Source organism: Solea solea, chromosome 10 (assembly GCF_958295425.1).
Source record: "Solea solea chromosome 10, fSolSol10.1, whole genome shotgun sequence".
Classification (NCBI taxonomy): Eukaryota; Metazoa; Chordata; class Actinopteri; order Pleuronectiformes; family Soleidae; genus Solea; species Solea solea.
The window spans coordinates 1,754,126-1,776,033 of NC_081143.1; the positions used below are offsets into that span (position 1 = coordinate 1,754,126).

At 44.0% G+C, this 21,908-nt stretch overlaps 1 protein-coding gene across 4 annotated transcripts; it reads right to left on the minus strand.

Annotated features, from left to right (window-relative positions):
• Positions 1–144: 144 nt before the first annotated feature.
• kif16ba (kinesin family member 16Ba) lies at positions 145–21,749 on the minus strand. 4 transcript variants are annotated; one of them, XM_058640238.1, is made up of 26 exons: positions 21,383–21,748; positions 19,152–19,221; positions 18,719–18,832; positions 18,519–18,635; positions 17,765–17,862; positions 17,541–17,650; positions 17,024–17,166; positions 15,871–16,039; positions 13,973–14,104; positions 13,715–13,890; positions 12,936–13,001; positions 12,746–12,805; positions 12,529–12,648; positions 12,363–12,414; positions 11,686–11,823; positions 10,958–11,040; positions 10,783–10,871; positions 9,288–9,341; positions 7,708–9,012; positions 7,500–7,622; positions 6,818–6,935; positions 6,118–6,165; positions 1,725–1,847; positions 877–966; positions 684–767; positions 145–596 (listed from the first exon to the last, which is right to left on the minus strand). In XM_058640238.1, exons 1-26 carry the CDS (start codon positions 21,427–21,429, stop codon positions 435–437), a joined length of 3,891 nt encoding a protein of 1,296 aa, XP_058496221.1. In that variant the 5' UTR covers positions 21,430–21,748; the 3' UTR covers positions 145–434. The 4 variants fall into 4 exon arrangements, with proteins under 4 accessions (XP_058496221.1, XP_058496217.1, XP_058496220.1 ...); XM_058640234.1 differs by lacking the exons at positions 145–596; positions 684–767; positions 877–966; positions 1,725–1,847 and adding exons at positions 1,928–4,370; positions 6,364–6,414; positions 9,648–9,680 and having other exon boundaries at positions 21,383–21,749; XM_058640237.1 differs by lacking the exons at positions 145–596; positions 684–767; positions 877–966; positions 1,725–1,847 and adding exons at positions 1,928–4,370; positions 6,364–6,414 and having other exon boundaries at positions 21,383–21,749.
• Between the last annotated feature and the right edge of the window lie 159 nt (positions 21,750–21,908).

Below are 21,908 nucleotides of genomic sequence, written 5' to 3' on the forward strand. Positions count from 1 at the left end.
CACGTTATATTTGATCATTTATAATATTGATTATTGTTTAAGTGGTTTACGATTCAGCTAACTTGGATGAATGTAGTTATTATAAATATGAAAATAAAAGAATATTGAATATTGAGTCTCTGATCAATAACTGATACAAATTAATCGCTCCTCTCCACTCTTTATTTTAACACATTCACAAATAAGCAAATAGAAAAGTGAATATTTACAGTGAGCTCCGTGGTCGTCATAGTAACCAGGACAAATCAGCTGATCCTTTCATTTCTAAACTAAAAAAGGAAAACTGGGATCATCTGTCCATATCATAATCCAGTGGTTTAATCCGGTGGTTTTGATCCCGTGGATGAAGCAGCTGAACATTCAGTGACTCTTTAAACAGAGTCATGGTGGTGTGGTGCAGTAGCGGCTGCCACAGCTGAGCGGCGCTGTGGTCTTCAGCCGGTGCCGTGGCTGCTGGACTCAAACACGCCTTTCTTAAAGAACGGGGAGAAGTCGCAGACGTCGTGTTTGGACAGCAGCCGCCCGTCATCTGTGTGGTGTGTGAGCGGCGAGCCGGACGATGACATCATCACCCGGAACAAGTTCCTCAGGTAACGCTGGAAAAAACAAGCAAACAGAGATCATGTGACCTGGCCCCTTCCACACGTCTTACACCTGTGTGAGTAGAGTTTGAAATGTCCTGCCTCCAGGTGAGCGCGGCGCTCGGCGACCATTCGCTCGTCACGGTTTCCAAACAACTTCTTTGGCGGGAACTCGAGCGCCTGCAGCTGAAACGACACCAAGGTTAGTGCCACCTGTGACCTTTAACCTGCAGGACGTTCACCTGTGAACTCACCTGTGACCTTTGACCTGCAGGACGTTCACCTGTGGACTCACCTGTGGATATTTGACTTTCAGGCTGCGATGCATTTCTCTGAAGCGACTGTAGCGTCGAAACACGGTCCATGTATCGTCCAACACAGACATCTGAGACACGTTAGCAAAATGTTAGCAACACGGACATCTGAGACACGTTAGCAACATGTTAGCAACACGGATATCTGAGACACGTTATCAACCTGTTAGCAACACAGACATCTGAGACACGTTAGCAACATGGACATCTGAGATGTGTTGACAACACGCAAGCAACACGGACATCTGAGACATGTTAGCGACATGGACATCGGAGACATGTTAGCAACACGTTAGCGACACGGACACCTGAGACATGTTAGCAACACAGACATCTGAGACACGTCAACACATTAGCAACACAGATATGACATGTTAGCGACATGGACATTTGACACAAGTTAGCAACACGGACATCTGAGACACGTTAGCAACACGTATATCTGAGACATATTAGCAACACGTATATCTGAGACATTTCAACACATTAGCAACATGGACATCTGAGACATGTCAACACATTAGCACTGGGTCGCTATTGTTAGCATTACATACTAACATTTAAACATTGCTCGTGTTAGAATGTTTGAGTTGAGTGTGTGAGTGAATGAATGGGTGTGAGTGAGTGAATATAAGTGAATGAGTGAGTAAATGGGTGAGTGTGAGTGAGTGTGTGTGTGTTAATGGATGAGTGATTGAGTGAGTGGATAAGTGAATGGGTTAGTGTGTCAGTGAATGGATGTGTGCGATTGAATGAGTGCGAGTGAGTGAATGAGCCGTCACCTGTACAGGTGACCACTGTGACTCCGCCCACCGCCACACAAACTCACCTTCACCTCAAACTCAAAGTGCTCGTCCTTCCCCTGTCCACGGAGGACATAACGAGGAATGCTAATTTTAACAGGCTCCTGGACACTGTGGACACTTGTCCCAAGAGAACGAGAGACCAAGTGCTGCAGAGGACGAGACAAACAAAAACAGGAAGAGAAAAAGAGGTGAAGAGCAAATGTTTGTGAGACAAAGTGAGACAAGATTTAAAAAAATCTGTTTTATTTTAAACATGATTTTATTATTGATGATCACATGAGCATTTCCCTCAATATCAATATGATCCAAAAATCATGAATAAACTAAAACAGACAACTTTAGAATTACAGAAAACTTTCACTCATTCACTGCAGTTGTACAAAAACCTTCACTCATTCACTGCAGTTCTACAAAAAACCTTCACTCATTCACTGCAGTTGTACGGAAAACCTTCACTCATTCACTGCAGTTGTACAGAAAACTCTCACTCATTCACTGCAGTTGTACAGAAAACCTTCACTCATTCACTGCAGGTATAATAATCATTTTTAATATTAATAATTTCTGTCACTCAAGGTCACTTTATAGTAAAATACACAGTTACAAACAGACACACACTATACATAAAAAAAATTGATACAGAAAACATTCACTCATTCACTATATTTGACTTTGTTCTAAAAATTAAAAACAAACTGAAGAAATAAACGTTTTGATGACATCGTCATAAAAATCTGTTGAAATTCAATCAACATTACATTTTTTTTTCTGGCACTGTTTATGAAACTTCAGATTAAATCCGTGAAACTGTAAAATAACCAGGATGATGATGATGATGTCACTCAGGTGCACAGGTGATCCATCAGCATCACAGCATCTGACGTGCAACCAAAGCACAACCTCCAGGATCTGCACTGCCCCCTGCTGTCAGAGGTAAGGGCGTCGTCTGCCGGGCTCGGTCCACACTCCGCCTCCTGCTCTTGCGGGCTGAGAGTTGAAAACACGAGTTCTACGACCACACAGCCGTCTTTCTGCTTAACAATCAGAGTTCTGACGTCTGACCGCTTGCGGACTTCGAGTCTGTGAAACTGAGGTTGGACCGGAACCAGAGTGGAGCCTCGTGGCACCGGGCGGAAGACGCTGTCCTCACAAAGAAGAGTTACGTGAGTGTCGGTCAGGAGGAACTGAGAGATGGCGTCCTGCTGCGGCCAGCTCGGGTTCATGACCTTGACACTCGTGTAGAGCAGAGGACAAACGTTGGCCAGCGACGGCCTGCTGCGGTCATCCATGTTCCCATGGACGATGTAGAGCAAGTCTGCAAGGACCCGTTTGAATCTGGAGGTGACGCGAAGGCCGCAGCCCAGGACGAGGTCAGGAACACCAGATTTCCAGTTCAGAGAGAGGACCATGAGGTCGTCAGAGAGCAACGGGTGATTTTCAGGACCTTCATGGAATCTTCCAGGAGCAACAGCGTCCAGGACGACCTTACAGAACTCCTGCGTGAGATCTTTGCTGTGGGTGAAGACGGCCAAGACTGCGTCTTCAGAGCAGCCGAGCAGACGCACGTGCTGTCCTGCCAAACTAACCTCCATCTTGGTGATTTCACTCAGATTAAGGTGATGAAAAAGGACCAAAGCGTTCGCAGAATCACTTCCAGCTGACACCACGGTTATGTCCTTTCTCGATACAAGCAAGCAGCCTGGTTTTGGAATGGGCTGCTGATTGTTTGCCACTTTCATCCAGAAGACGCTCAGGCACTTTCTAACTTGGATTTGTGGAGACAGAGATTCCAACTTGTCCATCATCTCAGAGGGTGAACTGTTCTGCAGCTGGGACAGAGGTGGTGGCAGCTCCACCAGCCTCTGATGAAAGACCTGAGGACTTGTGTTTTTGGACAAGAAAAGCGATCCTTCAGGCCATGCAGTGATGCCTACGGTCACAGACCTGCAACTTTTCTGAGGCGGACTGAGGATGCATTCACTCAGACCTTTTGATGGGATCTTCAGCTGCATGTGGTGAAGCAGTGGTAGTTCTTTTGACACCATGGACACGTAATGAGAGAGTGCATCCTTCATTTCGCTCACTCCGCCTCTTTGGATTAGATCCCGCGTGTCCTGCAGCTTTTTTCCTGCGTCTTTGTACAAGTCGGACAGTTTTCCAACTAAATATCCCAAATGGTAGCTCCTGTTTGTGGCCACGTTCTTGTGCTTGCTCTGGGACTCTGGTTTTGTTTCTTTAGCAGTGATGCAACCACCAACAGAGTCCTGTGTCTCTAAAGAGAGACAACTGACAAGTTGTGTGTCCTCTTTTGTCCCCAGGTCAAATGTTTGGTTTAGAGATCCATCTACGTCATCATATTCTTCACTTTCAGTGATATTCTGTCCTGAGCTTCTGTCCTCTGTGTTTGCAGAATCATCAGGTTCATTGACAGATCTGTCAACGTCTTCTCCTAGACGACGGTCGTCTCCTCCCTGCAACCACGCGACGTTGCTCAATTCTCTGTGAGACACCTCTTTTCTAACCGAGGCTTCATCTCTAGACAAGAGGTTTTCTTCTGGGAGCAGCGTTAGCAGCAGGTTCTCAGAGTCTTCTGCCGAGTTTGTCTTCAACTTAGTAGGAGAGTTCACTTCCTGTGAGGTCAGGAAGTGAGGCTCCGGTGTTCTCGCTCTCTGTGTGCACAAGGGGAGGGTGTGTGTCTGTGACTACATTGTAAATAACGATGTGAAGACTGAATTAGTCCAGAATTCACCAATGACAATCAGAGGTCCTGCATCACCAGGTGCACAGGTGTGTTTGAGTGATTCAAAATCAACCATGTGATCAGGTTAGACATGCAAATCAAACAGAGAGCGATGTACGGAAACCAAACCAGACTGAACCAGACTGAACTAAACTGAACCAGACTGAACTAAACTGAACCAGACTGAACTAAACTGAACTAAACTGAACCAAACCAAACCAGACTGATATAAAACAAACCAGACTGAACCAAACCAAACCAGACTGATATAAAACAAACCAGACTGAACTAAACTGAACCAGACTGAACTAAAACCGAACCAGACTGAACTAAACTGAACCAGACCAGACTGAACCAAACCAAACCAGACTGATATAAAACAAACCAGACTGAACTAAACTGAACCAGACTGAACTAAAACCAAACCAGACTGAACTAAACTGAACCAGACTGAACTAAACCAGACCAGACTGAACTAAACCAAACCAGACTGAACCAAACCAAACCAGACTGAACTAAACCAAACCAGACTGAACCAGACTGAACTAAACTGAACCAGACTGAACTAAACCAAACCAGACTGAACTAAACTGAACCAGACTGAACTAAACCAAACCAGACTGAACTAAACTGAACCAGACTGATATAAACCAAACCAGACTGAACTAAACTAAACCAGACTGAACCAAACCAAACTGAACTAAACTGAACCAGACTGATATAAACCAAACCAGACTGAACCAGACTGATATAAACCAAACCAGACTGAACCAGACTGATATAAACCAAACCAGACTGAACTAAACTAAACCAGACTGAACCATTCCACTGGTGAAAACACAGCTAAAGTGAACAAAGAGTGAGACGTTTGAAGTCTGAAGAACAAATGTAATCAAACAAATGTTTATTAAAGTTTCTTTTGTTACGTTCATACACGACAAAAATCTGCGTCACTCGCTCAATGACTGGACTGGACTTTGGTGTGGGAGAGTGAGTGCTTTACCAAAGAGAAAAAGACGTGATCAAGTGACATAGATTTTATTAACTGAGTATTTTGTTGAAGTGAATAAAATCTGCTTTTTTCTTGCTTTTAACCCCGACCTTGCTGACCGTCAGGTTCTCAGCAGCAGGTGGCACTCACAGCATGTTTCACTTTCACACTTCACACACTTGATTTTACTGAAAATAAAACATTTCTTCCCCATGTTTGATTCCCCTGTGAGCAGTGTGTGATAGTTTAAAGGTGCAGTGTGTGACAGTTTAAAGGTGCAGTGTGTGACAGTTTAAAGGTGCAGTGTGTGATAGTTTAAAGGTGCAGTGTGTGACAGAAATATAAATACATCATACCAATCAAATAAAAACTTTAGCTAACAGAAGCTGCCATTTTGCTTCACATGGAAACAAAGAGCAGCGACACAGTAGTTTCCTAACACACTGCACTCTTACCACTAGATGTCACTGATTCTTACACACTGGACATGTCATGCAGTGGTTTTGTCTCGTGAGCTGACCATCAAAATAAAAGTCTAAACATACAAAGTATTCTGAGTCATCGCCTTCACGTCATCTTTACTCCGATTTTGAGCAAAAACAAACAGAAGATACCGAAAACTGTAAAACAATAAATGATTGATTGTTGAATTAGAAATAATCCCAAATACATAAGTCAATCCCACCTCGTATTTGTGTCTCCTTGGATTCATGTCGTGCAGCTTCTCTTCGTCCTGAGAAGACAACGATGTCAGTGTCAGGAAATATGAAATAAAATGTTGATGTTTAAAAACAATGATGAGGGGAGGAGCCAATGACAGGAAACCAGGATCAATAAATACTACAAGTGTAAGAACAAAGCAAAGTGATTGATAGATTTTAGAGGATCAATAACCGGCAGGAGAGAGAGAGAGTCCTGGTCCTGGTCTTACCTCGTCTGTTACTCTAACAGAGCTACAGGCGCTAACTTCCTCCTCGTCCTCCTGCAGCAGGTAAAGAGCTGAATATCAGTTCTACACACACACACACACACACACACACACGAGCTGTGAGTGCCCCCTGCTGCTGACAACCAGGCTGACACTGAGGCTCACTAACATGAAAAACATGGCTGAAAAAACTGAATTGATCCATTGCATCCACTGCGTCCCCGCCAGCTAAAATCACTGATTTTCTCTCTTGACTTTGGTGTGGGAGAGTGAGTGGTTTACAAAAGTCTGTCGTTAACATGTGGCACAGACATCATGGTTTTTCAGCAGTGTTTTCACTGAGTGAGACGCAGGGGGCGCTCAAAGCAACGCTTACCTCATTCAACCACACTTCAGAAACAACCTGGACTATACCTTTAATGAGAGGGTGAAACACAAGTCAAACATCATTTCTCACCCTGAGAGAGTCACAGGACCCGCACAGATCCACGACGCTGCTGCTGCTGCTGCTCGCTTTCAGGAGATTCATCTGACGTAAGCGTCGCTGCACTTCCTCCTCGATGTATGCGTTTATCCTGGAAACAAAGGAAATAACGTTAAAATCACTGAGTCATCATAACAATGTCAAAATCACTGTGTCATCATAACAAAAATCACTCAGTCATCATAACAATGTCAAAATTACTGAGTCATCATAACAATGTCAAAATCACTGAGTCATCATAACAAAAATCACTGAGTCATCATAACAATGTCAAAATCACTGAGTCATCATAACAAAAATCACTGAGTCATCGTAACAAAAATCACTGAGTCATCATAACAATGTCAAAATCACTGAGTCATCATAACAATGTCAAAATTACTGAGTCATAACAATGGCAAAATCACTGAGTCATCATAACAATGGCAAAATTACTGAGTCATCATAACAATGTCAAAATTACCGAGTCATAACAACGTCAAAATCACTGAGTCATCATAACAAAAATCACTGAGTCATCATAACAATGTCAAAATTACTGAGTCATCATAACAATGTCAAAATCACTGAGTCATCAACGTCAAAATCACTGAGTCTTTATTTTGAAAACTGTGGGGTTGTGTTGTCTTTTATTTTGACGAGCAGGATGTAGTACCTGTCGTCGGACAGCGGCAGCAGCGTGCTCAGACTCCTTTCTTCGTTATTCACGCTGTGATTCTTGTTGTTTTCTTCTCCTTCATTAATCCTCTGCCTCAGCCTCTGGATTTCCTGCTCCACCCTGAAAACAAACAAAGACACCAAGTTTATTTGTGTCCTTATATTTTTCGAGTTTGTTTTTCAACGTTTTATTTTGGAGCTCTGACCTCTGCTGATCAAGCTCCGCCCTCCTCAGGTTCCTCTGCTCCTCGATGTGGGGCTCCATGGAGACGCAGCGGCGCAGGGCCGAGTGCCTCCTCTCGAGCCGAGCCACTGCCTCCTCCATCGCCTCCCTCTGCTGCTTCTCCTTAGACTCGAGGATCTCCTTCTCCTTCCTCCTCACCTTCTCCTCCTGTCGTGCCACGTTGGCCGTGAACTCGTACGTCTCCTGCAGCTGCAGCAGCTGCTGCGCCCTCTGCAGGTGGAGCTTCAGTTTCTCCTCCTTGTCCTCCAGCTCCTTCTCCACCTGGTACAGCGTGTTGTCCAGTTCAGGCTGAGCGGGGCAGTTCCCGCTGCCGCGCTCCAGCACCTCTGAGGCTCGCTGCTTCTCCTCTGCAAGCGCTGGGAGGAGGCGGTCACAGAGGTTGGCGAGCTGCCGCTCCTTAAAGCGCAGCCTGAGCTCCGCCTGCTTCACCAGCTGCTCCTCCTGGCAGATGACTGTGGTGTCCTGCGCCCTCTTCTCCTGCATCTCTTTCAGAAGCTGCTGTCTTTCTTTGAGGCCTTGGGTGAGGAGCAGCACGGTGTTTCTCTCAGCGGTGACCTCCTTCTCCAGGCGCTCCCTCTGCTGCTGAAGCCCCTCCTCCAGCAGGCCCAGCTCCTTCACCTGAGCCGCCTTGAACTCTGTGTATCGAGCCTGGGCAGATCCGGCCTCCTCGCTGGTGTCCTCCACATCGGGCCGTTCACCGGCCTCTTTGGCACGAAGGAGGACTCCCCTGATCTCAGCCAGCGCCTGGCGCTCCTCCTCCAGGCGGTGGGAGTCGTCACGGGTCAACAGCGTGGTGGCGGCCTCTTGTTTGTCCCTCAGCTGCTCCTCCAGCCTCCCCACCAGACTCAGCTGCTCGCGCTCCTCTTTCTCCAGGCGCCGTCGCTCAGCCTCCAGACGAACCTTCTGCTCCTCGCGCTCCCTCTTCAGCCTTTTCAGTTCACGGTATATTTCAGTCTGCTCCGCAGCCTCCTGCTGCAAACGCTGCTCCTCTTCCGCTTCACCCACCAGCTGCTGGTTCCCCCGCCACTGTAGCTCCTCCCCCTGGACCTCAGAGCGTCTCTCCTCCTCAAACCGCATCTTCTCAACCAGAAAGTCTCTCAGGCGGCTCTCGATGTCCTGGCTGCGGCGGCGCAGGCTCTCCTCCTGACACAGAATTCTCTGATGCACCTCCTCAGACTCTTTGCGCTGGCTCTCCACCTCCTGCTGCAGGCGCTCTAGCTCTGCCTTCTCACTCTGCTGCTTCGCCTCCATCTCCTTGATGAGCCTCCTACAGCAGCAACATACAACATGACAGGAGTCACATACAGATGTACAGGATCATCTCTCTCCACCTGTGTGTTGATGTTTATAAGCTCCCTGTAAACATTTGTTACCTTACATTTGTCAATCTAACATGTTCAAAGACACCAGTAGTTCCAACAAGATGAATTAGAATGCCAGGGGGCGCTACAACTGAAACCTACATAAAAGTAGATTTGGAGAGAAGAAGAACATCTGGCAGACATTAAAGTTCCTTCAGAACAGAAGAAAACACTCTTGTACCTTTTGAGCTCCAGTTTCTCCAGCTCTTCTCGCTGCTGCCTCTCAAACTCCAGCCTGGGAAAAACAGAAGTCTCCATCAGCTCTGTCCTCGCACATCAACACCACAACAACAACAACAACAACGACGACGACGAGCCAGTGAGTGACAGACGGCAGCAACCCAAACCACAAAGAACACATGAAGAAGAAGACAAGCAACCAAAGCAGTGAGGACACGTTAAACACACACAAACACAGCGGGATGACGACGTGCAACAACAACAACACACAATGAGGGTTCAGGATGATTGACAGGTCAGCATACGTCTGTGTCAAACACAGGACAGGAAGTGGAGACAGGAAGTGGACATCTGAGTCTACCTGAGGAAGACGGGGCCTTTCTGTGTGAAGAGACTGTCAACAGGACATGAAGGTGGACAGAGTTAACAACAGGACACTAAACAGGGGGAGGAGTCAAACTAATCCAAGAAAGAGGACACGCCCCTGAGTTTTAATTTCAGGATTAAACCCAGGAACATGGATCTTTAACTTTAGGATTAAACCCAGGAACATGGAGCTTTACCTTCAGGATTAAACCCAGGAACATGGAGCTTTAACTTTAGGATTAAACCCAGGAACATGGAGCTTTAACTTTAGGATTAAACCCAGGAACATTGATCTTTAATTTCAGGATTAAACCCAGGAACATGGAGTTTTAACTTCAGGATTAAAACCAGGAACATGGAGCTTTAGTTTCAGGATTAAACCCAGGAACATGGAGCTTTAGTTTCGGGATTAAATCCAGGAACATGGAGCTTTAATTTCAGGATTAAACCCAGGAACATGGAGCTTTAACTTCAGGATTAAACCCAGGAACATGGATCTTTAACTTTAGGATTAAATCCAGGAACATGGAGCTTTAGCTTCAGGATTAAACCCAGGAACATGGAGCTTTAGTTTCAGGATTAAATCCAGGAACATGGAGCTTTAACTTTAGGATTAGATCCAGGAACATGGAGCTTTAGCTTCAGGACTAAACCCAGGAACATGAAGCTTTAGTTTCAGGATTAAATCCAGGAACATGAAGCTTTAATTTCAGGATTAAACCCAGGAACATGGAGCTTTAACTTCAGGATTGAACCCAGGAACATGGAGCTTTAACTTTAGGATTAAAACCAGGAACATGGAGCTTTAGCTTCAGGATTAAACCCAGGAACATGGAGATTTAGTTTCAGGATTAAATCCAGGAACATAGAGCTTTAGTTTCAGGATTAAACCCTGGAACATGGAGCTTTAACTTCAGGAACATGGAGTTTTAATTATTTCTGCCAGATTGACATTTATGTCATAATTTGTTCGTAAAAAAGTAAAGAAAACATTATCAACAGGGTTCCCAATGAAAGCTGTCAAATAAGATCTCAGTGGGGGCGGGGGGAGGGGCATGAGGGGTGGGGTGATGCAGAGGGGCGGAGCTGATCATCACATGCAGCTTATGTTTGTGTGTGTGGTCACTCACCCTGGGTTGTAGAGCATCACAGTGGACAGGTTTTCACAGGACTTGGACAGATCACTCATAGACAGACTGAAGGTGGAGAGCAGGCCACTCTGAGGGGAGAAGGAGGAGGGTTTAAAGTTCACACTTCACATCTTTTCACTTTTCATCTTTATTTTCATCTTCAACACAAACAAACCTTTCGTTTCTCCCGCAGTTTCGCCGCCTCCTTTGGATGATTGAAGCGAAACATGTTGGTCCTGCCGAGCAGAATCACAGCACCTGGAAAGAAATACTGCAGCTTTATTTCAATTCAATTTTATTTGTATTGCGCCAAATCATAGTTCACACAATGAACAAACACTGGGCATCAGTGGAGAGAAAAAACTCCCTTTTAACAGAAGAAGAAATCTCTGACAGAACCAGGCTCAGAGATGTGTAGCATCTGCCTCGACCGGTTGGCGTGAAAGTAAAAATGGGGGACATAGGAGAGGTGGGGGAGAGAAAGGACAAGAGGGAGATGAGGTAGAGTCAGAAGAAGAAGAACCACTCACTCTCCAGAGAGAAAATCAGTGATTTCAGCTGGCGCTGCTGGTCCTCTGCTGCCTCGTGTGGTTACTTTGTGTCACTGAGGTCAATCTGAACAAAGGATTTCATACACTGAAGTGGCAAAAAAAGACATTTGAACTTAGTGATGGAGGCAGCAGTGGATCAACAACTCCTGAAAAGCATTGATTTTCTCTCTGGACTTTGGTGTGGGAGAGTGAGTGGTTTACAAACTTCACTTTCCTGGGTTAGGGTTACCCTTAAACATGGCTATTATCAGTTTGTCCTTGTGTCTCTGCTGGCAGCCATGTTTTCTGTGTCAAAGGCTGGTTCTCAGCACCAGGGGGCGCTCACAGCTCAGTCAGCTTTGAGGCCTCTTACCTTGGTTGAGCTGCATCGGCTCCATCACTTGGACTCCGTTGACTGAACACTGAGCCTCACCGAGTGGAACCAGAGTCACTGTTCCATTCTGGTTCTGGAACATGCAGTGTTCACTTTCCAGATCGAGACCATGCAGAACTGAGAGAGAAATAAAGGTCAGACGACGCAGGAACAAACAAGTCACCTCCTTGATTTAGGGCTGATTGACATGAGAGAGCATCATATCACTGAGATCAAAGGTCGTCAGAGTGGTCTTACTTTGAAATAAAGTGCGAAACAAAGTCAGATAAATCACGATATGTTTTCAATAATAAAGTCATGTTTTAAGTTGTGTTTACATTAACAACCCATCTGTTCCATTCTTTGACAAACCAACAGAGTAAAATGGTACAGTCAGGGTGGAGCTCCGCCCACAACAGTCAGCTGATTGGGCGAAAGAAAAACGTCTGTCCTGTGTCCTCACATGAAGACTGACTTTGTCTTTTTGAGACAAACAGAATTAAAGAGCCTCCATGGTCCTCACGTTCGTCGCCGTGACGCCGCTATGCGGACGTTGGCGCCCACACCCCGCCTACCAAGTACAGGTACAGTTCTCAGTCGAAACGCAAACCTGACCCAGGACTTTACCATTCCATACTGAACTGAACTAGCTGTTTTAGAATCATGGAGTCACTTACTGATGTCCTGCTCTGTGGACGCGTCCTCTCTGCCCACATACGTCCGTCCCTCCTGAGGACGAAGAAAAAGCATGTCAGTGTGTCAGGATGTGTGTGTGTGTGTGTGTGTGTGTGTGTGTGTGTGTGTGTGTGTGTGTGTGTGTGTGTGTGTGTGTGTGTGTCAGACCTTCAGGTGGTACAGGATGATGCCGGTGCTGAGGAGGTCGTCATCGATGCCGATCAGGTGAGGAAGCTCAGAGTCCAACACCACACCAATCCCCTCCTTCCTCAGAGCCAGAGTCTCTTCCTGTCAATGCAATAAAAGTCTCACTTTCCGTTTATTCACACTAAAATATCCAGAATCCAAACATCACGGTAGCTATGGTTACACTGAGCAGTCTCACCTTCAGGATGTTCTGGGTTTCGTTCCACTTGTTGGTCCACTCTTTGGTCAGCTCCAGAACCTACAGAAACACAGGTCACATGACCTCATGATGAATGTGGTTTAAAGCTGTGGGCGTGGCTCTTAATCATCAATAACATTAACCTCCTCTGATAAACACACAGTTGTACGACTCTCGGGTTTAAACTCACTCTGGCTTCATTCTGGTGAAGTTTCTCCTCCATGCTCAGAGCTGTGGGCGAATCAAGGAGTGCGATCTGGACACAAACACAGACACATTCAATAAACACTGCATCTCCAAGGTTGTTTTTAGCATTTTTGCTGTCATATGTAGCATTTTTGCTGTTCTATTTAGCATCTCTGCTGTCATATGTAGAATTTCTGCTGTTCTATTTAGCATCTCTTAGATTGTTTTTAGCATCTCTGCTGTCATATGTAGCATTTTTGCTGTTCTATTTAGCATCTCTGTTGTCATATGCAGCATTTTTGCTGTTCTATTTAGCATCTCTGCTGTCATATGTAGCATTTTTGCTGTTCTATTTAGCATCTCTGCTGTCATATGTAGCATTTTTGCTGTTCTATTTAGCATCTCTGTTGTCATATGTAGCATTTTTGCTGTTCTATTTAGCATCTCTGCTGTCATATGTAGCATTTTTGCTGTTCTATTTAGCATCTCTGCTGTCATATGTAGCATTTTTGCTGTTCTATTTAGCATCTCTGTTGTCATATGTAGCATTTTTGCTGCAGTATTTAGCATCTCTGTTGTCATATGTAGCATTTTTGCTGCAGTATTTAGCATCTCTGCTGCCACTGAACAAGAGTGGTATTTTGCGTCTCTGGGGTCATTGTAGGCATTTCCAAGATCTGTTAGCATTTAGCGCCTCTGTGGTTGTACTTCATAACTCTGCAGTGCTGCCTCCTTCAGGCTTCAGGAGGTGCGACAGGCTGTGCCCTCTCTCTCTCTCTTTACCTGGTTGCCCTGAATCAGCAGAGCTTTCAATCGGGCGATCTCCGCCCGCAGTTCTCCGATGAGCCTGACGTTGGAGTCCTCATTGATGGTTGGTTTGTTGATGATGTTTTTAGCTCGGTTAGCGTAGCGCAGTGTGCTCAGCGTCTCTCCGTAGTTCACGTCAGCGGGAGAAACGGCTGTGACAAAACACAAACGACACATGATCACGATCAAAGCAGTTTAAAAGGTTTAAATGTCTGCGATGAAACGTTCTCTCACTTGCGATCATGATGGTCTTGGAGTTCCCGCCCAGACTGTCTTTGAGCAGCCACGTCAGCACAGAGTCTCTGTACGGAACAAACACAGACTTCTTCTTCAGGTTAGTGTTGAGTCCGTCCTGGGTCATGTCAGCTGGAGACAAACAGGAAACACAAGTACCACATTATCTACTCCCAACTCAAGAGGAATCTAAGAGCCAAAGCTCACAGATATGAATAAAACAAATCAGCTCAGTTACAACTTCTACTGTGTCACATTCTTCTTCTTTAGATGATGAAGATGATGATGATGAAGAATAAACTGCATCAGTTCAGTTTTAAAAGATCCGATTACATCCAATAAAAGACACAAGGTTAACAGGAACACAATAATTCAACTGTTATACATAAAAGCAACACTAATCAGTTATCTGCATATGTAACAGTTATCTGTATATGTGACAGTTATCAGTATATGTGTGACAGTTATCTGTATATGTGACAGTTATCTGTATATGTGACAGTTATCAGTACATATGTGACAGTTATCAGTACATATGTGACAGTTATCTGTATATGTGACAGTTATCTGTATATGTAACAGTTATTAGTAGATGTATCAGTTATCAGTATGTGACAGTTATCTGTATATGTGACAGTTATCTGTCTATGTGACAGTTATCAGTATATGTATCAGTTATTAGTATATGTATCAGTTATCAGTATATCTAACAGTTATCTGTATATGTGACAGTTATCAGTATATGTGACAGTTATTAGTATATGTATCAGTTATCAGTATATGTAACAATTATCTGTATATGTGACAGTTATCAGTATGTGACAGTTATCTGTATATATGTGACAGTTATCTGTATATGTGACAGTTATCAGTATATATGTGACAGTTATTAGTATATGTATCAGTTATCAGTATATGTAACAGTTATCTGTCTATGTGACAGTTATTAGTATATGTATCAGTTATCAGTATATGTGACAGTTATCAGTCTATGTGACAGTTATCTGTCTATGTGACAGTTATCAGTATATGTGACAGTTATCTCTATATGTGACAGTTTTCTGTCTATGTGACAGTTATCAGTATATGTAACAGTTATTAGTATATGTATCAGTTATCAGTATATGTAACAGTTATCTGTATATGTGACAGTTATCTGTATATGTAACAGTTATCAGTATATGTATCAGTTATCAGTATATGTATCAGTTATCAGTATATGTAACAGTTATCAGTATATGTAACAGTTATCAGTATATGTGACAGTTATCTGTATATGTAACAGTTATTAGTATATATATCAGTTATCAGTATATGTAACAGTTATCTGTATATGTGACAGTTATCTGTCTACTTGACAGTTAACAGTATATGTAACAGTTATTAGTATATGTATCAGTTATCAGTATATGTATCAGTTATCAGTATATGTGACAGTTATCTGTATATGTGACAGTTATTAGTATATGTATCAGTTATCAGTATATATGTGACAGTTATCTGTCTATGTGACAGTTATCTGTCTATGTGACAGTTATCAGTATATGTGACAGTTATCAGTATATGTGACAGTTATCTGTATATGTGACAGTTATCTGTATATGTGACAGTTATTAGTATATGTATCAGTTATCAGTATATATGTGACAGTTATCAGTATATGTGACAGTTATCTGTCTATGTGACAGTTATCTGTATATGTGACAGTTATCTGTATATGTGACAGTTATTAGTATATGTGACAGTTATCAGTATATGTGACAGTTATCAGTATATGTGACAGTTATCAGTATATGTGACAGTTATCTGTCTATGTGACAGTTATCTGTATATGGATAACTGGGCCATCACAGGCCCCACCCCCAAACAGACCAGAGGAGAGGGAGTGTTTTCCTGACCTAGAGCAGAGATGACGTTGCCCAGGGTGACCAGAGATTTATTGATGTTTCCTCCTTCCTTCAATCGGACTCCGGTGGCTCCAGTGGCGTCGGCTCGTTCACTTCCTGCCAGGTCCACCAGGTGGATCTTACTGACCGTCTCACTGGGCATCTGTGCGTCAAACTTGGCCTGAGAGAGACATGATGTTCATTTCCTGTTACTGTTTCCCATCTGTTAGAATCCTCCTGATCCACACAAACATAAACTCAGATCGTTTAGACATTTATGTGTCTACACCACACAGTGCCGGCCCTGAGTAATTTGGTGCCCTAGGCAAGATTTTAGCTGGTGCCCCCTTGCATCGCAGCAGTCAATTTCACAATCAACTTGTGTGTAATGTAATGTAATGTAACTTTCATACAATCACGCAGAAACTGCATGTGTGAATTCAAGATTTTATTTCTTTGAGTAAAAAATATCACACCAAATAAAAACTAAAGAAAGAAACAAGTGATAAAATTAAAAAGGACAGGAGCACCTGATGCTGTGTCACTGGGGCTGGTAATGAAATATTTTAAAAGTGCATCTGAAGAGAGAAGAGAAGTATATGTGACGACTGCATGTTACATTTTAATTAAAAAAACAGATGCTTGGTGTGCTATACATGAGACTAATATAGACTAATAATGTGATTAGATTCATTCAACTTTATTGTCATTGCAATGCAATTCAGTCTAACCAGAGTGCAAAAACCCATAAAGTGCAGTGAAATGAATATATATGTATATATAGCCTATGAATGATATGGGAAAGCTAAGGTATGAAATATTAACAGTAATAAACTTTAACCGCACTTTAACACTTATGTAAACTTTAACAAACATAAACTGTGACACATAAAACCAAAGGCTTACAACCACCCTATTACAAAGGGGATGGACAACTAAAAGCATTTTAACTGACATACAAGCAGGAAAGACACCTGTAAAATAACACCTGAACAGTAGTAGTATTTATCATTTTAAAAAAAGTAGTATTTATAATATTTTTTTTTTTTCCCTCCGTTTTCGGCGCCCCCTGCGGATGACGGCGCCCCTAGCATTTGCCTATACTGCCTATGCCCAGGGCCGGCTCTGACACCACATGACAAACATTTTCTCCTTGGTTGCTGACCTGTGTGAAGTTGACGGTAAAGATGGCGTGCGAGCGGCTGCTGACGTCGTTCATGCCGGTGCTGGCCGTGGTCCGGTTCAGGTTTCCGGCCTCCATCAGCTCCTCCACATCACTGTAGTTCTGCACCAGGTGTTTGGACAGATCTGTGGTCGGGGGGAGAGGTGAAAGGTCAGGCTTCATTTCACTCATTTAGAGTGTGGACAGTGTGAGAGTGTGGACAGTGTGAGAGTGTGGACAGTGCGAGAGCGTAGACAGAGTGTAGATAGAGTGTGGACAGAGTGTGGACAGAGTGTGGACAGAGTGTGGACAGAGTGGACAGAGTGTGGAGGGTTGTGTAGGTGTGTGGACAGAGCATGGACACATTCTCACTGTGAGAGTGTGGACACTGTGAGAGTGTGGACACTGTGAGAGTATGGACAGAGTGTGAGAGTATGGACAGAGTGTGGACAGAGTGTGAGAGTGTGGACAGAGAAGAATAATCAGAGAAAGTGTGTATTTGAGGTGAAGGTCTTTGTACCTTCCACATACGGCCCATCCTTGGGATGCTCCCGGACTCTCAGGTTGTAGGTCTGAGTGGACTTCCTCCTCAGGAGGTCTCTGACCCTCTCGTTGTAGATCTCCAGGTAACTGAAGCCACAGATCAGTTTTCAAACACACATCACTCTCATTACGTCGTCTGACTCTCACTCTCTGTCCACACTCTTCTGTCACTTTTCAAACACGGGTTTATTCTGCTCTCACCTGACTTCTGTACGAAACGACGCGACATCCCATCGGGTGGCGTCAGAGATGCGGCTGAACAGCCCCTCACAGATTCTCGGGATCAAACCTGCGTCTCCCTGAAACAAGAAGTCAAGAGAGCAAGCGTCAGTCAGCAGCAACAGTGTGGAGACGACACATGTCCCACAAACCAATCATCTGCTTCATAACAGTCATCTGAGGAAAAAATCTAATCATGATATACTTTCATACCACTCACTCTCCCACACCAAACCTCATAGAGAAAATCAGGGATTTTAGGTGGTGGGGACACACATGCTGTTGGTCTACTGCTGCCTCGTGTGGTCACTTTGTGTCACTGAGGTCAATCTGAATGAAATATTTCAAATGCAGAATTGACTAAAATCAGACATTTGAACTTAATGATGGAGGCAGCGGTGGATCAACAACTCCTTCGTGCTGTGATGTTAAAATCGCTGATTTTCTCTATGGGGTTTGGTGTGGGAGCGTGAGTGGTTTACAACTACAGTTTCCTGTTGGAAAAGTCTGTCTGACAGTGAGATAAAGACGTTTATTTCCACAGGTAACTCCTCCCACAGTTTAGGGACCGCTACAGAAAAGCAGTCTGTCAGCTCAAGTGTAATCTGACTGATTGATCAGACTGATCAGACTGATTGATCAGACTGATCAGACTGATTGATCAGACTGTGATTAGACTGATTAGTTATCAGTCTGTGCAGAGTTCATTGCAAACAGAGGTGGACTCTGGACTCACTGGATTTCCCATCATGGTGTAAGACTTCCCTGAGCCGGTCTGACCATAGGCGAATACGCAAGCGTTGTAGCCCTCAAACGCCGCCTTCAGCACGTCCACGCCCAAATCTCTGAAAACCTGACAATCACAACCACAACCAAATATGAACGTTAGTCTGAAGTTCTCCAAAGAAACAGTGAACAAACAGAAACAACGTTTACCTTTTCCTGAGAGACAAACTTGGAGCTGTGAGAGTCTGAAGAGTCGTAGGAAAAGTCATAGGTAAAGGTTTTAGTTCGGTCCCTCATCGAGTCTCCTCCAATGCCATCAGGAATCTTTAAGAGTCAGAGCAGAGAACATGACGAGTCAGAGCAGAGAACATGACGAGTCAGAGAGAGGAGAACATGACGAGTCAGGACAGAGAACATGACGAGTCAGAGCAGAGAACATGACGAGTCAGAGCAGAGAACATGACGAGTCAGAGCAGAGAACATGACGAGTCAGAGAGCGGAGAACATGACGAGTCAGAGCAGAGAACATGACGAGTCAGAGAGCGGAGAACATGACGAGTCAGAGCAGAGAACATGACGAGTCAGAGCAGAGAACATGACGAGTCAGAGCAGAGAACATGACGAGTCAGGTTTGTAGAAGAACCTTCAGGTTGGTGATGGAGGTTTTGGTTCCTTCCATCTTGATGATGCATTTTGCCGTCAAGTCCTTTTCTCTGAAAAAGAGAAAAACATTTGAACAAAAATAAGATTTATTTTATTCACAGTTTTTTCATAAACCTACGAGTTTCATCTCAGAGGTTTTTTATTCTAATGAAAAACAAAGAGCTGTACAACACATGTTCTGCCATTAAGTAGTCCAGGGTTTTTTATTCAGGTACTGACACACACTCAAAGCTGACTGAGCTGTGGGCGCCCCCTGCTGCTGAAACAGCCTGAGACACAGAGGCTCACTCTCAGTAAAACATGACATCACAAGGGAAAGCAGATTTTATGCACTTAACAAAAGATCTGTGTAATAAACTCTCTGTCTATGATATATTTGTCTTTATCTCACTTTTAGACAGAAACTGAAGTTTATAAACCACGTGTAATACTGTGTCAGAACCTAAAGACTCAGATGTAGCACTGTGTCAGAACCTAAAGAACCAGGTGTAACACTGTGTCAAAACCTAAATACTCAGGTGTAACACTGTGTCAAAACCTAAAGAACCAGGTGTAACACCGTGTCAAAACCTAAAGAACCAGGTGTAACACTGTGTCAAAACCTAAATACTCAGATGTAACACTGTGTCAAAACCTAAATACTCAGATGTTACACTGTGTCAAAACCTAAATACTCAGATGTAACACTGTGTCAAAACCTAAATACTCAGGTGTAACACCGTGTCAAAACCTAAAGAACCAGGTGTAACACTGTGTCAAAACCTAAAGAACCAGGTGTAACACTGTGTCAGAACCTAAAGAACCAAGTGTAACACTGTGGCAAAACCTAAATAACCAGGTGTAACACTGTGTCAGAACCTAAAGAACGAGGTGTAACACTGTGTCAGAACCTAAAGAACCAAGTGTAACACTGTGGCAAAACCTAAAGAACCAGGTGTAACACTGTGTCAGAACCTAAAGAACCAAGTGTAACACTGTGGCAAAACCTAAATAACCAGGTGTAACACTGTGTCAGAACCTAAAGAACGAGGTGTAACACTGTGTCAGAACCTAAATAACCAGGTGTAACACTGTGTCAAAACCTAAAGAACCAGGTGTAACACTGTGTCAGAACCTAAAGAACCAAGTGTAACACTGTGGCAAAACCTAAAGAACCAGGTGTAACACTGTGTCAGAACCTAAAGAACCAAGTGTAACACTGTGGCAAAACCTAAATAACCAGGTGTAACACTGTGTCAGAACCTAAAGAACGAGGTGTAACACTGTGTCAGAACCTAAATAACCAGGTGTAACACTGTGTCAAAACCTAAATAACCAGGTGTAACACTGTGTCAGAACCTAAAGAACCAAGTGTAACACTGTGGCAAAACCTAAAGAACCAGGTGTAACACTGTGTCAGAACCTAAAGAACCAAGTGTAACACTGTGGCAAAACCTAAATAACCAGGTGTAACACTGTGTCAGAACCTAAAGAACGAGGTGTAACACTGTGTCAGAACCTAAATAACCAGGTGTAACACTGTGTCAAAACCTAAAGAACCAGGTGTAACACTGTGTCAGAACCTAAAGAACCAAGTGTAACACTGTGGCAAAACCTAAAGAACCAGGTGTAACACTGTGTCAGAACCTAAAGAACCAAGTGTAACACTGTGGCAAAACCTAAATAACCAGGTGTAACACTGTGTCAGAACCTAAAGAACGAGGTGTAACACTGTGTCAGAACCTAAATAACCAGGTGTAACACTGTGTCAAAACCTAAATAACCAGGTGTAACACTGTGTCAGAACCTAAAGAACCAGGTGTAACATTGTGTCAGAACCAAATGAAAACCTGAACTATCCCTTCATGGACCACATCAGCATGTTGACATGATTCAGTAATAATCAGCAGGGGTCAAAGTCTTCATGTGTTTGAGTGTACAGACACACACAGAGCAACACACACACACACACACACACACACACACACACACACACACACACAGACTAAATCTTATCACTAACCATAACCAGTAAATTTTAACCTAAATCAACCACACTTCAAAAATTAGTCCTACACTTAACCAGGTCCTCAGAAATTAGATTCTGCATCATTAGGACTAGGTTTTTGTCTCCATGAGGACTGACAAGGTCAGTGTTTATGACAGACAGACACACACACACACAGCTGTCTGTTAGCTTAAAACAACACCGATGTATCGTCCACAACTCACCGTCTGTCCATGGGTCTGACCCGGACCGCCACCCGAACCGAAGCCATCGCTCCTCCGTCGGTGTCCGCCGGTGTTTTCGCCGGTGCAGCTGCGAGTCGCTGCGTCAGTTAGCTTCGCTGGCTACACGCTAAACAGGTAACGTGCTAACAGGTTAACACGAGCCACGTCGGAATAAAGAAGGGCAAAGGTCACGGAGATGAAGAGTACGCAGAGGGGGGCGGGGAAGAGGTTATCGTGGCCCGGTGACACCGTGTCTCTGTCTCGGTGAAAACCGGCTCGCATCCATATTCACTCCATATAACCCTGTGAAGTTAGCTTTTAGCTGGCTGTCACGTGACCAACGAGAGACGTCAGCTGATACAAACATTACACATGTACGGAAGCCACGAGGAGACAATCGTGAGTCTCCTTATTCTCGAGGTGTTAACGCACTGAAGTTTTAGAGCATTAGCGCCCCCACCTGGTGTGTAGTGTGAATCACTCATCCTCTACCTGTAGTTCTACTCCTGACCTGCAGTTCTCCTCC

Coding starts and splice junctions, on each gene's coding strand:
- kif16ba (XM_058640234.1), bottom strand. CDS start 21,429: ATGGCTTCGGTTCGGGTGGCGGTCCGGGTCAGACCCATGGACAGACG. Junction 18,833..19,151: donor CCTCCATCACCAACCTGAAG/GTTCTTCTACAA, acceptor TGACTCTTAAAG/ATTCCTGATGGCATTGGAGG. Junction 6,936..7,499: donor CTGCCGCTGTCCGACGACAG/GTACTACATCCT, acceptor CTTTGTTTCCAG/GATAAACGCATACATCGAGG.